The sequence below is a fragment of the Barbus barbus genome (genome assembly GCF_936440315.1).
Source record: "Barbus barbus genome assembly, chromosome: 5".
Taxonomy (NCBI): domain Eukaryota; kingdom Metazoa; phylum Chordata; class Actinopteri; order Cypriniformes; family Cyprinidae; genus Barbus; species Barbus barbus.
In genome coordinates this window covers 29,168,564-29,182,310 of record NC_136733.1, presented here as the reverse complement: position 1 = coordinate 29,182,310, position 13,747 = coordinate 29,168,564, and the positions used below count along the sequence as shown (strand labels likewise).

Here is a 13,747-nt window from a genome sequence, read left to right as displayed (position 1 = left end):
GGTTAGAACAAGATTTTTATTATTATATTATATTTTTATGTATGTTAGCAAAACAAAAAGAGAGACATTTGTTGATCTTGCCCAAGTGATGATTAATACATGCATTCAAAAACTCCAAATTCTTTTATCCCCCCAAACCCCCATATATATTAATGTATGTTAATCAGTAACGCAAATGTTCAGATAAAAACAGTAAATATTTAATAGCTGTTGTAGAATTCTTCAAAATCATTAAACAAATTACAATGGCTTGCTTATATTGAACCTCTATTTACATTTTTTAACTTCTACTTGTAAATTTCCAAACTCAAACATGCAACAGACAAAACAATGGCACTTGTCAGTGCCAAGTCATTTCTATAGGCCAGCATTCTCCAATCACACTTGGAAGAGAATAAAGAGAAATATCTTTAGTCCATGACTCGTGTTAAAATTTCAGACAGCAGTGGAATGTCTGTTATCCACAGAATTGGTAATTGAAGTTGCTCTGAAAGCACTTCGGGTCTCCTCATCGATGGCGCTCTCAATCTTGGAAAGAAAGGAATAGCATTTCTTCTTTAAGTTCTTGGCCATGAATGCATAGAGGAACGGGTTTAGAAAGCTGTTTGCACAGGCGAGAGTGGCGGATACTTGTTGGGCTGTGTCAAAGGCAAAGCTGTGTTCAGTTCGGTCCAACTCTAAAACGGAAAGTATTTGAAATGGCAGCCAACAGATGAAAAAAGTTGTGATCAGTAATGTCATGATCTTGTAGGGCTTGGTGGATTTGGACATTTGGTTTGCTCTAAGTTTACAGATCAGGATGAAGTAACAGGTGAAGATGGTCAGGAATGGAATCAAAAATCCAAAAGTAAAGCGCATGAACACGACGGTTTTGTGGTGATTCTCATAGTTGCCATAGCATTTGTCTGTTGATTTTATGTGTATAATCTCTCTGAATTTGGCAGATGGAATGCTAAGCAAAGAAGACACGAGCCAAGCTAACATAACAACTACAGAAGCTTTCTGTACGGTGCGCTGATTCTGGGCCCAGACGGGAAACTTGACGGTGATGCAGCGATCCACGCTAATGATGACCAGGATGAAAATGCTGCTGTACATATTGAGGGTCATAACAAAAGCATTGAATTTGCACATGAAGAGTCCAAAGTTCCAGCTTTTCTTCACCATGTAGTCAATGGTTAAAGGGAGAGCAGCGCAGAAAATGAAGTCAGACAGAGCCAGACTCAGGTACCAGGTGGTGTTCACTGACTTCTTCAACTTAAAACCAGTAATCCAGATCACTGCACCATTTCCAGTGATGCCAAGAAGGAATATGATCACATTAAAGATCACTGTGATTACACATGCTGCTTCCCTGCAGGATCCAGGATTTTCTGGTGTGTCACTTTGTGAAGACTGTGTGAAGTTTTCAATGATAGAATCATAAATATAATAATCATCAGAAGTTGAATCCATTTTCTCTCCAATTATAACTGAATAGAGTTCTGTAAAAAAAAACAATATATCCAAATATAAGTCATTTTGCATATTTCTGAAAATGAATAAAGTGGCTAAGCAAAAACATCAGGGTACTAGTACCACACAAGCGATGCAAAAAAATCTCATATGAAAAACTAATAGCTATTAACTAAAACTGCCTTTTCTATCATTTCCATCAGGTTACTTTGGGAATATTATGAAAATTAGTTTGAACTCACTGTTTTCAGCACATTGCAATTTTCATTTGATTTATTATTTGTTTTTATTTATTTTATTTGGAAGGTACCATGTACAACATTAAACATAAATGTTTCCATTTGATGCTATGTACCAGAGTTGACCAATAGTTAACTTTTCACTAATTAAAAAAATTCCTCTCAGTAGTAAAATAACAGAACAAATTTTGCATGATGCGTACAATATATAATTTCCAATCAGTCCTTCTCTGACAAGCAGAACTGTCAAAAAAGGCCAATAAAAAGCACAATGCTAGCAGAATTATCCCATAGCGTCCCTTATTTTTTCCATAAACTGCTTGGACTTTTCTGATAATCCTCTTGACCTTAAATTCCCTCTGATGTGTTACCTGCATGCCTGTTTATATGAAGGAAATGACCTAATTTGTTACTTAAAAAGCTATTTTAGTGTTTAAACCACACAGAACAGAACACAAGTGGCATGCTATTCACATTTCAATTTTAAGTACAACTTTAAACAAAACTTGAAACATTGATGAGTGCAAAATATGTTTAAGTGAGGAGGGTGTAGTCTCGTTTTGTGTTCTATCTGTATTATCACCTGTAAAAGTGGTTGCAATCCTAAATTTGGAAAATATTCTATTGCAACATGGAATTGTTAATCGTATGCATCCTAATTCTTTTGCTGCTCTTTCTTTAAAATTGAACTGAAAACAAGTGTTCACTGTATGATCACATACACATATTATCTTTGATGCATTGGTTCTAATGTCATCTGAATATAACTTACCTCACAAAGTAAGCTTCACAATGCCGTTTGCAGTGCTTCAGATATCAGCTTCTGCTGCTGGGTTGTTTGCTGATAAATGCCGACTGAGCTATTGACCAAACATTTTAACACCTAGTTCCTCTGTAAGATGCAATCAAATTTCTGAGAACTGAGACTGTCGATGGCCGCACTTAAAAAGTACCCTGTTCAAGTTGCTATGTTTATCTGATAGTTAGCTATGGGTTGGTTTGAGGTTAAAAACCGAGAATATAGCGCCATACAGTGAGCAGGCCAACATACATCAAACTCTTCTGCTTTGTGGCAAGATGCTGAAGTGTGTTATTCTGTGAAGCTCATGGCACCAAAATTGCAGTCAGAACAAAAATATTTATTTATATGTTCAGCTCTGTACTAGATTAATACAAGTGCTTTTGAAGTATGCTAACTTAGATCAAGAAGCCATTTGCATTGTGCATAATAACGGTTTGGTTATACTTACTATAAAGAACTGAACATTAAGATTGCAAATCAATCAAAAATGTATTCAAATTAATTGCAAATACTAATTTCGGCTTTGACCAGTAAAAAAATTGTTGCAGAAAAGTAAATAATAGAATTCACCTTATCTTTGCTTAGATTTTTTTTGGTTATTGCATCACATCTCGCTAACCACTTCTTGTGTACCATTTTTTTAAATACAGTGTTAAAAGTGAAGTTATCAAGTGTCCTTTTTCTGCACTCAAGCAGGTTTGAATGCAATAAATACATCTAGTAAAACACCAAAAATCTATTTTGGTGGTATGTCAAGCTTAATTTGCTCAGATCAGAGATGCCCAAACCAGGACTTGTCAAAGTTGCAACAGTAATAACCTTTAAAGGGATAGTTCACCCAAAAATGAAAATTCTGTCATCATTTACTCACCCTAAAGTAGTTCCAAATCTGTATGAATGTCTTTGTTCTGCTGAACAAAAAGGAAGATATTCTGAAGAATGTGGGAAACGGAGCAGTTCTGGGGCACCATTGACTTCCATAGTATTTTATTTTTCCTACTATGGAAGTCAATGATGCCCCAAAACAGCCTGGTTACAAACTTTCTTCAAAATATCTTCCTTCATGTTCGGCAGAACAAAGAAATTCATACAGGTTTGGAACCACTTGAGGGTGAGCAAATGATGACAGAATTTTCATTTTTGGGTGAACTATCCCTTTAATTTGCCAAATTACATGAGGGAGGATAAAAATTTTAGTTTTTTTTTTAAAGTACATATTTCATAAAATATAAATGATACAATGCAACATTTACTTTTTACTGCCTTTCTGCCTTTTTACTTATCAATTGCTTTTTGGCCAATTGTAGTCAAGTTTGGGGCCTTTTGGCTTTTGACTTTTTCAAAAATAAAAATAAAAATGGTGTTGAAACAATTTTCATCCAGAAGTAAATTTGACAAATAATTACAGAGAGAAAAGCAAGTAACACATTGAATTACACAATACACTTTGAAGTAGAAAGACTGGAATAGTATTTTCTTGTACAACATAAAACCAATAAACCTTTTTTTTTTTTCTATTTACAACCTTTTTTGAAGGGAAAATTCCTTAAAGTGGAATTTACAGTCAGGAGGCACACTTAAGTGTGTTATGTTAGTTTAGTTTAAAATTAATTTATACTAAATGAATGCATTAAATTGACAGCCCTATACTGAAAAATAACTGTCAAATAATTACTTCCAGTTTATTCTTTAGACATGAGCGGACGTCCTGGCATCCACTGAGCTGGAGCGAGACAGGTAGCGGCTGATCGTTCGGCCGTCTTCTCTAAAGGCATTCTCAATCTTTGATAAGATGGAGCTCCTGAACTTCTTCCTGAAGTCACTGCCCATGAAAACGTACAAAACGGGGTTCAGGAAGCTGTTTGCGGCGGCGACAGCGGTGCCAATTTTCAGTCCGAGAATAATGACCTCTTTGTGGAAGGTCTGGTTTAGTTCGATTAGCACAAACGTGTGATACGGCAGCCAGCACAGGAAGAAAGTCAGAATGAGAGCCGTCATGATCTTAAACGGTTTGTTGGACTTCGCCATCTGGGTGGCTCTCAGTCTGAGGACGATGACGGTATAACAAACAATAATGAGGATGAAAGGAATCACAAATCCAAAAACAAAGCGGCTCACGGCAATGAATTTGTGGCTGTACTGGCTGGATGTGTAGATGTTAATGCAATGGTTTATACCTAGGTGATTCTGGACATCACGGTATACCATGGACGGGATACTTAAAGCTGCAGAGGCGATCCACGCGAGTACGATCAATACAGATGCTTTTCCAATAGTGCGGTGATTCTGTGCCCAAACAGGAAACATGACGGCAACGCAGCGATCCATGCTGATGATGACGAGGAGGAAGATGCTGCTGAACATGTTGAGGAACATGACGAAGGAAGTGAACTTGCACATGAAAAGGCCGAAGATCCAGTCCGATGTGACGCTGTAGGTGATGTTAAAAGGCAAACAGGCACAGAATATGAAGTCGGATACGGCCAGACTCAGGTACCAGGTAGTATTGACTGACCTCTTCATGCCAAACCCTGCAATCCAGATAACCACACCATTTCCTCCCAGGCCCAGCAGACAGATGATCACGTTGATCACCAGCAACAACAGGCAAAGAGCCTCAGTGAAACATGTGGTGGTGTGGACGTGGAAAGAAACTTCTTCAGAAGTTAAGTTACCAGAGGAGGTGATGTTATCATAATCATTGTAATTATAGTCAAGTATAAAATCTGCTGAATCCATTGTAAATTCTGTTGAGTCCCTGCAAGCAGACAGCAAAAAGAACGTTTGTTAATGATAAAAATCAGCATAAGTATCAGTAGTACCACAATCACTGTTCTAAGATTATTATTGCTTAGCAGTGTATCATTTCAACCCAAGTGTTCATGAAGTTTCAGTTTTGAAAAAAAGTTCTGTTTTAAAACTTAAAAATAGCCCAATTTAGATTAGCTACAATAGATTTGGTTCTGTGAATCAATAAAGAGAAAATAAGTAAAAAGCTTGTCATACGTAAATATAAAATATTTATAATATCTAAAAATGAATGTAAACATCTCTGGACAAAAAAACACTTCCATGTGATTTGGAGTACATTTTCATAAGTCTTATAAATAACAAGAGTCTCTCACCTCAGCCTAATAGTGTCTCCAGCATTACTGCACCAGCACCCATTTGTCCTCTGACAATTGTCACTTTTGCATTTTTAATGACCCAGCGTCCTATCCTTCTCTTGAGCAATATTGTGCATGACTGCACATGTTGTACTTCCACAAAATACTTCCACAACTGTTTTTTTTCCTCATCAACAAGATCCCCTACTTTCACTTCTTGATTTTGCTCTTTTAGTTTTGGAAAAATAGATTCCACAAACAAACTCTAAGCTTTTGCCCGCTACGTGATGTGCCGTTTTCTTTTATCTCAATAAAATAATTAAGTGATCATTTTAAATCATTCCTCACTTTGAAATGTTCAAGAAGTTTCTCCTCTTTTTTTTCAAACCAAACATGTTTATTTGTAGTTTTAACAGCTGAATATTTTGTAGGGTTTCATGTTCTCAACATCACTTCTTTTATAAAAACTACAGATTAAAGCTATTAGACACAAATCACAAAATGACTGCTATATAGAGGGAGGTATGAACAACATTAGACAGTTTTTACTGAAATAACCGCAAGATAAAGTCAAGATAATTTTTTATTGTAACTATGGACTACGTTGACGAGTGATGTAGAAGTTTTCAGCGGAGAGAAAACAGATTTCACAGTAAATGATCTAATTTTCAGCAGTTAGAAAAAAGTGTTTTAAAGCTTGTTGTTTTGTAGAACATCACAGTTATATATGATATGAGAACAGTAGGGCCTGTAGATAGAGAGTATGTGTTATCTAATAAAAATATAATTATATTTTCAGAATGACATCATTTTTTTTCTCAAACATAGTGTGTGGGGTAAAATTGTAGTCATGGGCAATTATTGTAGTTATTCTGTTCTGAACATCAAATCCTTTGTTTTTCCATCAAATGAATTCTAACTGGTTGGTTGAATAAAAATATTTGGACTTTATATTTAAAAATTCCCTCAAGTTAGCATGTAGCTAGTTAGCCAGCCAGTTATCATCAGCGAACTTTTTTTTTTTTCTTCAAATAGACTTATAATTTTGTAATTCATATTTTTTTATTATATTATTTTTAATTTTAAGCTAAAACTGCATGTACTTTGACTGTAAATGTTTAAAGCTAATTGCTTTGTCAGACTGGGGGGCATTTTACCCCACCCATGAGGGCGTTTTGCCCCATAGTGCGGATCTCCTTTGTCTGATGACCATTCTTTATAGAAATCCTTCCATAAATGATGCCACAACCATACTAATTAACATTCATTATTCGTTTTCCCTAATAAGGTCTTCGTTTCCTGTTTACAAATCTGGTATTTGGGGTCTATATGACCCCAACAATTGATAGAGAAATTGTACAAAAAATACACATTTTTAATTATACAAATAATATGTTTTTTTTTTTTTGTTTACTTCTCATCTATTCATTAATGCTGTGTTTTGGGAGATATGAAGTACTTTTGTACCTATTTACCACACAATTCCTCAACTACACCATAAGCTTGCATATGAAATATAAATTTTTTATGGAAAAATCACTTAAATGATGATCTAAATTTAATTTAAATTGTTTCTGGATATTGCTCTAGGTGGTATGTGTAGAAGTACGCCATCTACTGGTTAGAGATAAACCTAAATTCTTTACAGTTTAAGAAAGAAATAGTTTTGACCAGCAGAGGCAATAGAGAGCCATTCATTTTACTGCATGTGGCCAACTGCTTGTATCACAACTTTTGAAATACATTTTGTGAATTTATATATATATAAACATAAGAAAGGACATTTAAAATAATTATTTTTTAAAATAGCAGAATTTTTGTAGTTTTTGATGCATTTTGAAATGTCTGTTTTAGACCCTCTTTTATAGCCTTTGCGTGGGAACATTTACTTTGTTTTCAAAACACATATCTAGCTCTTACATCTAAACGAAAACATTTTACAGTGGAAAAGGTCAGTTGTCTTTATCTCTGTTTCATCTCTCTCTTGCTCTCTCTGCATGTGAGTGTGTATGTGCATGCATTAGGTCTCACATTTCATTAGCCAAATTGGATACAAATTCTCTCTGTGACAGTCACACTTGTGTGTGTGTGTGTGTGTATGTGTGTGTCTGTGTGTGTGAGAGAGAGAGAGAGAGAGTGCATATGCCTGTGTGTGTGTGAGAGAGAGAGAGAGAGAGAGAGTGCATATGCCTGTGTGTGTGTGTGTGTGAGAGAGAGAGAGAGTGAGAGAATGCATGTGTGCATATGTATGTGGTGTGTGTGTGTGTGTGTGTGTGTGTGTGTGTGTGTGTGTGCTTGTGTGTGCCTGTGTGTTTGTGTGCATGCATTAGGTCTTACCCTTTTATATCTTTGTTCTGCATTTGTGACTGATTTCCTTTGCCAGTTCTATAAAAATGCTCTCTGTGGCAATACATGTGTGTGTTTGTTTGTTTGTGTGTGTGTGAGTGAGCATGTCTTTTCTACATCACATTTATGCTCTAGTAGTAGGCCTTCATTTCCGTGTGAAAATGTTCTGATTTATGCTGGATTTATAGATTTTTTTTGACAAATGAAGAAAAAATATTGAGTTTTTTTTTCACATTTCCCATTCATTTCAATGTGGGGTCATATTGACCCCGAAGACCAGAATTGTAAAAAAATTTTTTACATACCTTCAGAACAACCGAATCAAGCCCAGTTTTTGTGTGTGTGTATAGTTAGATTATGTAGGAAAAGTCACAAAATCTTATTCCACTCAGATGAAGGGAACCATTTTTTTTATTAAGGAAATGTTGATTGGGGTCATATAGACCCCGTGAACCGATTGAGGGTTTAAAAGATATTCAGTTCAATCTCTTGCTCTGAACACGAGCAGGTCACTTCACAAACACTTTGATCTCAGCTACACACCTTCAAATTTATAAATCCTTGCACCTTTCTTTTTACCAGATGGTTTGTAGAATAAAACACAGCTTAAAAAATACAAATTGCCTGACATACCTTATCAGCCTTGAAACAACATTCAGTGCATATTCAACTTCATATAGACACACTCTCACAGGAGGGCATTACTAGTGTGTCATCATCACTTCACTGTGAAATTAAAACCAGCTACAGGAAATTTTTGCTTACCACAGAACAGTACACCACCTCGCCTATTTTTTAGCAAAAAAAAAAAAAGCAGGTACATTTACATTTAATCTTTCAAAGACACATGGACCATGTCGAACACTACCTTACTGAACTATCCCTAAACACGTGCTTATGGTGTATTTGAGCCTGGAAAATCATCACCATCTGATTCTGTGAATTAAATTATCAGCTCAACTTAACTCTTTGATCTTTCTGAATGATTCATTACAATAACTAGACCCAAATCTCTTTTTCTGTCCATAAACGAGTCTCTCACTTGCTATAAGCAGTCTCACAGTTTGAAACATCTGTCAACAACACATGCTTTCATAAATAATTAAGGGAAATGTCTTCTCATAGGATAAGGACGCAGTCTCATGAATGAATATGGTGCACAGATGAAGAGTTATTTTAATATAATTGAGAAACGTTTATAGTTTTTTATTGATAGTTTTAATTTGTTTTTACATTAATATTTTCTGTTTTTATTTTAAATTGTTTGTTAACGTTTTAGATATTTTTGTGTTTTGTTGTCATGTATAGTTTTTTATTATTTTTATTAATTTTTATTTCAGTTATTTCTATTTAAAGTGTGAAAAGTTTCCTTCATTTTTTTTCTCAGTTAACATTTTTTCACACACACGCACGCACACACACACACACACACACACACACACAGAGTATAATATATATATATATATATATATATATATATATATATGTGCTGTGTATATCAGTGTTCTGAAATGAGGGAGCAAAGTCCACAGAATTTTCTTCTTCTTCTTCTTCTTCTTTTTATTAAATGTAAATTAGTGTCCCAGTGACATTCCCTTGGTTAAATAAACATTTAGGCTAAAATAATCTGTTATATAGCCTATTTTTACATTAACAATGCAATCAATATTGTATTTATTAATGCCATGTATGAATCTCATCATGTTAGTGTTTTTAAGCATTTTACAATTTATTACAAAATAATAACTCAACCCCACACCAAACTCGCTGCATGCTTTAGGGCAGGGGTCTTCAACTAAAATGGCTTGAGGTCAAGTAATGAACCCTCCCCACCAACCGAGGTCTGGACAAATATATGTAAAAAACAATTGATGGTTTTTGCCAGGCCAGGGTATATGCAGGATATTTAAGCTTAATTTCAATACTTTTAAGACCTGAACAAAAAAGACTTTCAGACCTCCTCAAATCATAATTAAGACTTTCTTGTACCATTTAAGACTTTTTAAGGACCAGTCAACTTTTTCACTCACTGAAAGTTTCATCTGTCCATGAGCATGCAACGCACCGTTGTCTGCTCTCATCACTGCACGCACAACTGCACCCAAACAGTTCTAGAGCTGACCTTGATGAGCTTGATATAAATTTGATTTACTAGAAATTAGCATTTGGTATTTATTTATTTCATTATATCAAAAGCTTTCACGGATTTGGACCGGAGTCCGCCAGTTGGTAACCCCACTACCACTCCCGTAAAGACTACAAAAGTCCATATGGGACGGCTTCTGGGTCCGGACCAGGACCGCAGTCTGCCTGTTAGTGACCTATGCTTTAGGGGGTCTGTGGGCTCAGGGGAGGCGAGAGAGAGACGCGGACTCCCGTTGAAACTTTACCTGCTGGTGTCACTATTAGACAATGTTTCTTTAAAAATAATTGTCATTTATACACTTTTTAATTATATATTTAATTTTTTTTTATCGTCCAATATTTTGAGGAGACATTGCCTCCCTTGCCTCCTCACAGGAAACGCCCCTGATATATATATATATATATATATATATATACAACAGTTCTTTCTGGTCCTTAAATCTGATTGGCTGATAAGAGTGCAATATTAGAGTGATAACAGAGCTCCTCCTCCAACCAGTGTTGCCAAGTGCGCGGTTTTCACTGGAATTGGGCTACTTTAACATTGATGCCACGGGTTGTTTTTCAGGTCTGCGGGTTGAAGTGACCCCAATAATGTGATATTTAGCCCCTGGTATGTTAATTTTACCAGGGAAACCCTGCCAAAAAGCTTGTATTTGGGCGGGTTTTGTTGTGAAAATCTGCCAACCCTGCCTCCAACCGCTTTACTGTTTGTATTACTCTCCTTGCAGTATTTCTCACAGCGAGTGTCATGGCGGACTACCAAATCCACAATCATTTAAAAATAATTCTGTTTTTGTCATGGAATGTAGTTTTAAGAGTTTCTTAGGTAAGAATGTAGTTTAGACTTCAATTATGCAGTTTGTTAATAAAGATAATGTCTATTTGAAAATTTTCAATGATGGTCTTTCAGCGCTCGTGAACTCGCTGAGAGCACCCTCACCTTGGCCAGATCTTCTGGAATTTGCCACTGATTTGGCTCTGATGTCTCTATAGTGGTTAAGCATGATATATAATCCGTTTTGGGTAAATCTAATGGGCAGTCTTTGGTCTCATTAATCTATTATTTGTTCCAGACCAAATACAGTAGTTTTGGCTGAGGGCAAAATCTCAACTTCAATTCTGTGTATAGCACTGTATAGCCTAGCAGCTTTTATGATGGCTGTAATTGTTATCAAACATTATTATTCAACAAATAATATTTTATATATGTAAAGGTATTTAGTATTGGGAAACAGTGTGCGTGTTCGTTATGGTGATTTTAGTGATATTTGTCCACCATTAGATGTCAACAAGAGACTGTTTTACCAGTCAGCAGTAAAGACTTTTATATTGAAAGAGACTAAAGCACTGTTTTGATCAAGGAACTTATTAGCTTGAAGCAGCTATTAAATGCACTGAGCAGCGTTGTCATCGGAAATCACCCTTAACAGATGAAAGGATAGTTTGACAAAGATATCACTTTCCTCAGCAAACATTCAAACTAATGTTTTATTGTTAATATGAGTGATCTAAAGAATGAATGCTGTATCAGATGCAGGTAAGTTAATCACAACCGCTCAGTCAATCTCTGTCATAATACTCTACTCCACAAAATAGACAAATTTTAATACAGTAATACAATAAGCTTTTAATAAAGCAACTGAACGTTCCTTCATTAATAGTTCTAAAGTGACGGTTTCAAAATAGTAAAGGAGGCTTGGGCTCAACTGCCCCCAAGGACAGCCCTGCATATATATATATATATAGGGGTGTAACGGTTCACAAAATTCACGGTTCGGTTCGATACGACACAGTGGTGTCACCGTTCGGTATGTTTTCAATAGGGGGGGGGGGGGCAATTGGTTACGTTGCAATGTTGGAAATATTTCTGTTTTAAGGTCCAAAGATGACCTGGTAATTCCCAGTTCCAATCCTGGGATGAGGGATCTTGTCCTACTTCTGGTAGGGGGCCCTCGCTATCACCTAAATGGGGGATAATCTCCCCTAATGGTATAGCACCAATCATAAATCAGATGACAGTTCCCGGTCAACTTATATAGTTAAATGAAAGGGAATTTTTTTTTATAAAACCCTATATTGTTGAATCATAAAAACAAAGACTTGTAGAATCAGTAATACTTTTACCTATTGAGGAGTGTTCAGACTCAAAGTTCAACACATTTAGTCCACCAAAATGTTGTTTAAACGCTGTTAGAGCTGCATACCTTTTCAGAGCTCAGTCCAGTAATGTCCGTTCAGTTAATTTACTTATCCAATATTGGTGGTTGTCTCTGGAAACCCCGAAGCTTCTCCCATATGCGATTATGAGTGCTTCTTCTCACTTTCTGCCATTGCGTATGTCGCGTCAGCCTTTCTTCCCATCGGCGTTCAGATCCCTCGTATATCTCTGTCAAGTCCACCACATATCCCCTCTTATTCAGGTCCTCTGCTGCCTCCATTGCGCTGTCATAAAGCTGAGGTCCTACCTCCCAATGGATTCGCATCTTGGCAGGGTACGGCGTCTGGAATCAAATTTTGTTCTCCTTAAGGCCTTTTTTTAACTTCTTTATATTCCTTGAGCTTTGCATTAATTTCCTCTGGTCGTGCGCAAAGAAGACTGGTCTGCCCTCATGTTGAATTCGCTTTGCCCATGCTGCACGCAAAACCGGATCTTTGGTACTATATTGCAAGAAGTTGACAATGATCGATCTCGAGGTGGCATCATTTTGAGGTTTTGGGCCTAGAGACTAGTGTTGCTTTCATCAACAAAAATTATGACTAAATATCATCGTCAACGAACCTTTATCACGTGATGAAAACGAGACTAGACGCAACGTAAATGCTGGTCATGTGACGATGACAATAATTAAATGTATAATGCAATATTGTTGACAAATAAAAACAAGATTAAATGTGGTTTACAAAATAAAAACTATGCTAAAATGTCTCTTCATTTTCGTTGACTAAAACGAGACGAAACGAAATGTTATAACGTTATTTCGTCTCGTTTAGTCGCGTTATTATTATTATTTTGCAGTATTTCTGTTTCCGGTGTCTCACTTCAGGTCGCACTGCGCAGATGCAGGCGACGTCACTTCCTCAAGCCCCACTCGCGGCATTATTTAGAAGACGACAACAAAGTTAAGTCTGACACAGAGAAAGGGACCGATGGCCGGCCAGCCGGGGTTCGTCTTTGGGAGATGTGTGTGTACTTCTAACATGTTTGGTTGGTAAAATAAATGTTGTAAATTCAAATCAGAGTGTCTTCCGTGTCTGGAATGGATGTGTTCTTGAGTTTATAAGGTAACAATAATATAATAAGATAACCTTGTTTGAAATGGGTTTGGCTAAAAGAAAATTTTGGTTTCGTCTATACTACTAGGTACTTATACTATATTGACTGGGTTAAATAGAATTGTATTACTAAAAAGAGACTAAAATACAATTTTCATTGATGAAAACTAGACTAAATGTCATCAGTTTTCGTCGACTAAAACTAGACGAAAATAGTCATGGATAATTCTGACTAAAACTACACTAAAATGTCATCAGTTTTCGTCGACTAAAATTAGACTAGACAAAAAAAAGAGTATGAACGTGACTAAAACTAATAAAAACTAAAATGACAGCTTCACACAAAGGCTAGACTAAAATTAAAACAGGCCGCCAAA

General features: G+C 36.1%; 1 protein-coding gene across 3 annotated transcripts; it reads right to left on the bottom strand.

Annotated features, from left to right (window-relative positions):
- Positions 1 to 13,149, bottom strand: LOC306869917 (chemerin-like receptor 1). Of its 3 annotated transcripts, none has more exons than XM_079416863.1 (3): positions 5,622 to 5,677; positions 4,172 to 5,254; positions 1 to 1,484 (listed from the first exon to the last, which is right to left on the bottom strand). In XM_079416863.1, exon 2 carries the CDS (start codon positions 5,233 to 5,235, stop codon positions 4,186 to 4,188), a length of 1,050 nt encoding a protein of 349 aa, XP_079272989.1. In that variant the 5' UTR covers positions 5,236 to 5,254; positions 5,622 to 5,677; the 3' UTR covers positions 1 to 1,484; positions 4,172 to 4,185. The 3 variants fall into 3 exon arrangements, with proteins under 3 accessions (XP_079272989.1, XP_079272987.1, XP_079272988.1); XM_079416861.1 differs by having other exon boundaries at positions 4,674 to 5,254; positions 5,622 to 5,667; XM_079416862.1 differs by lacking the exons at positions 1 to 1,484; positions 5,622 to 5,677 and adding an exon at positions 12,302 to 13,149 and having other exon boundaries at positions 2,821 to 5,254.
- Positions 13,150 to 13,747: the final 598 nt, after the last annotated feature.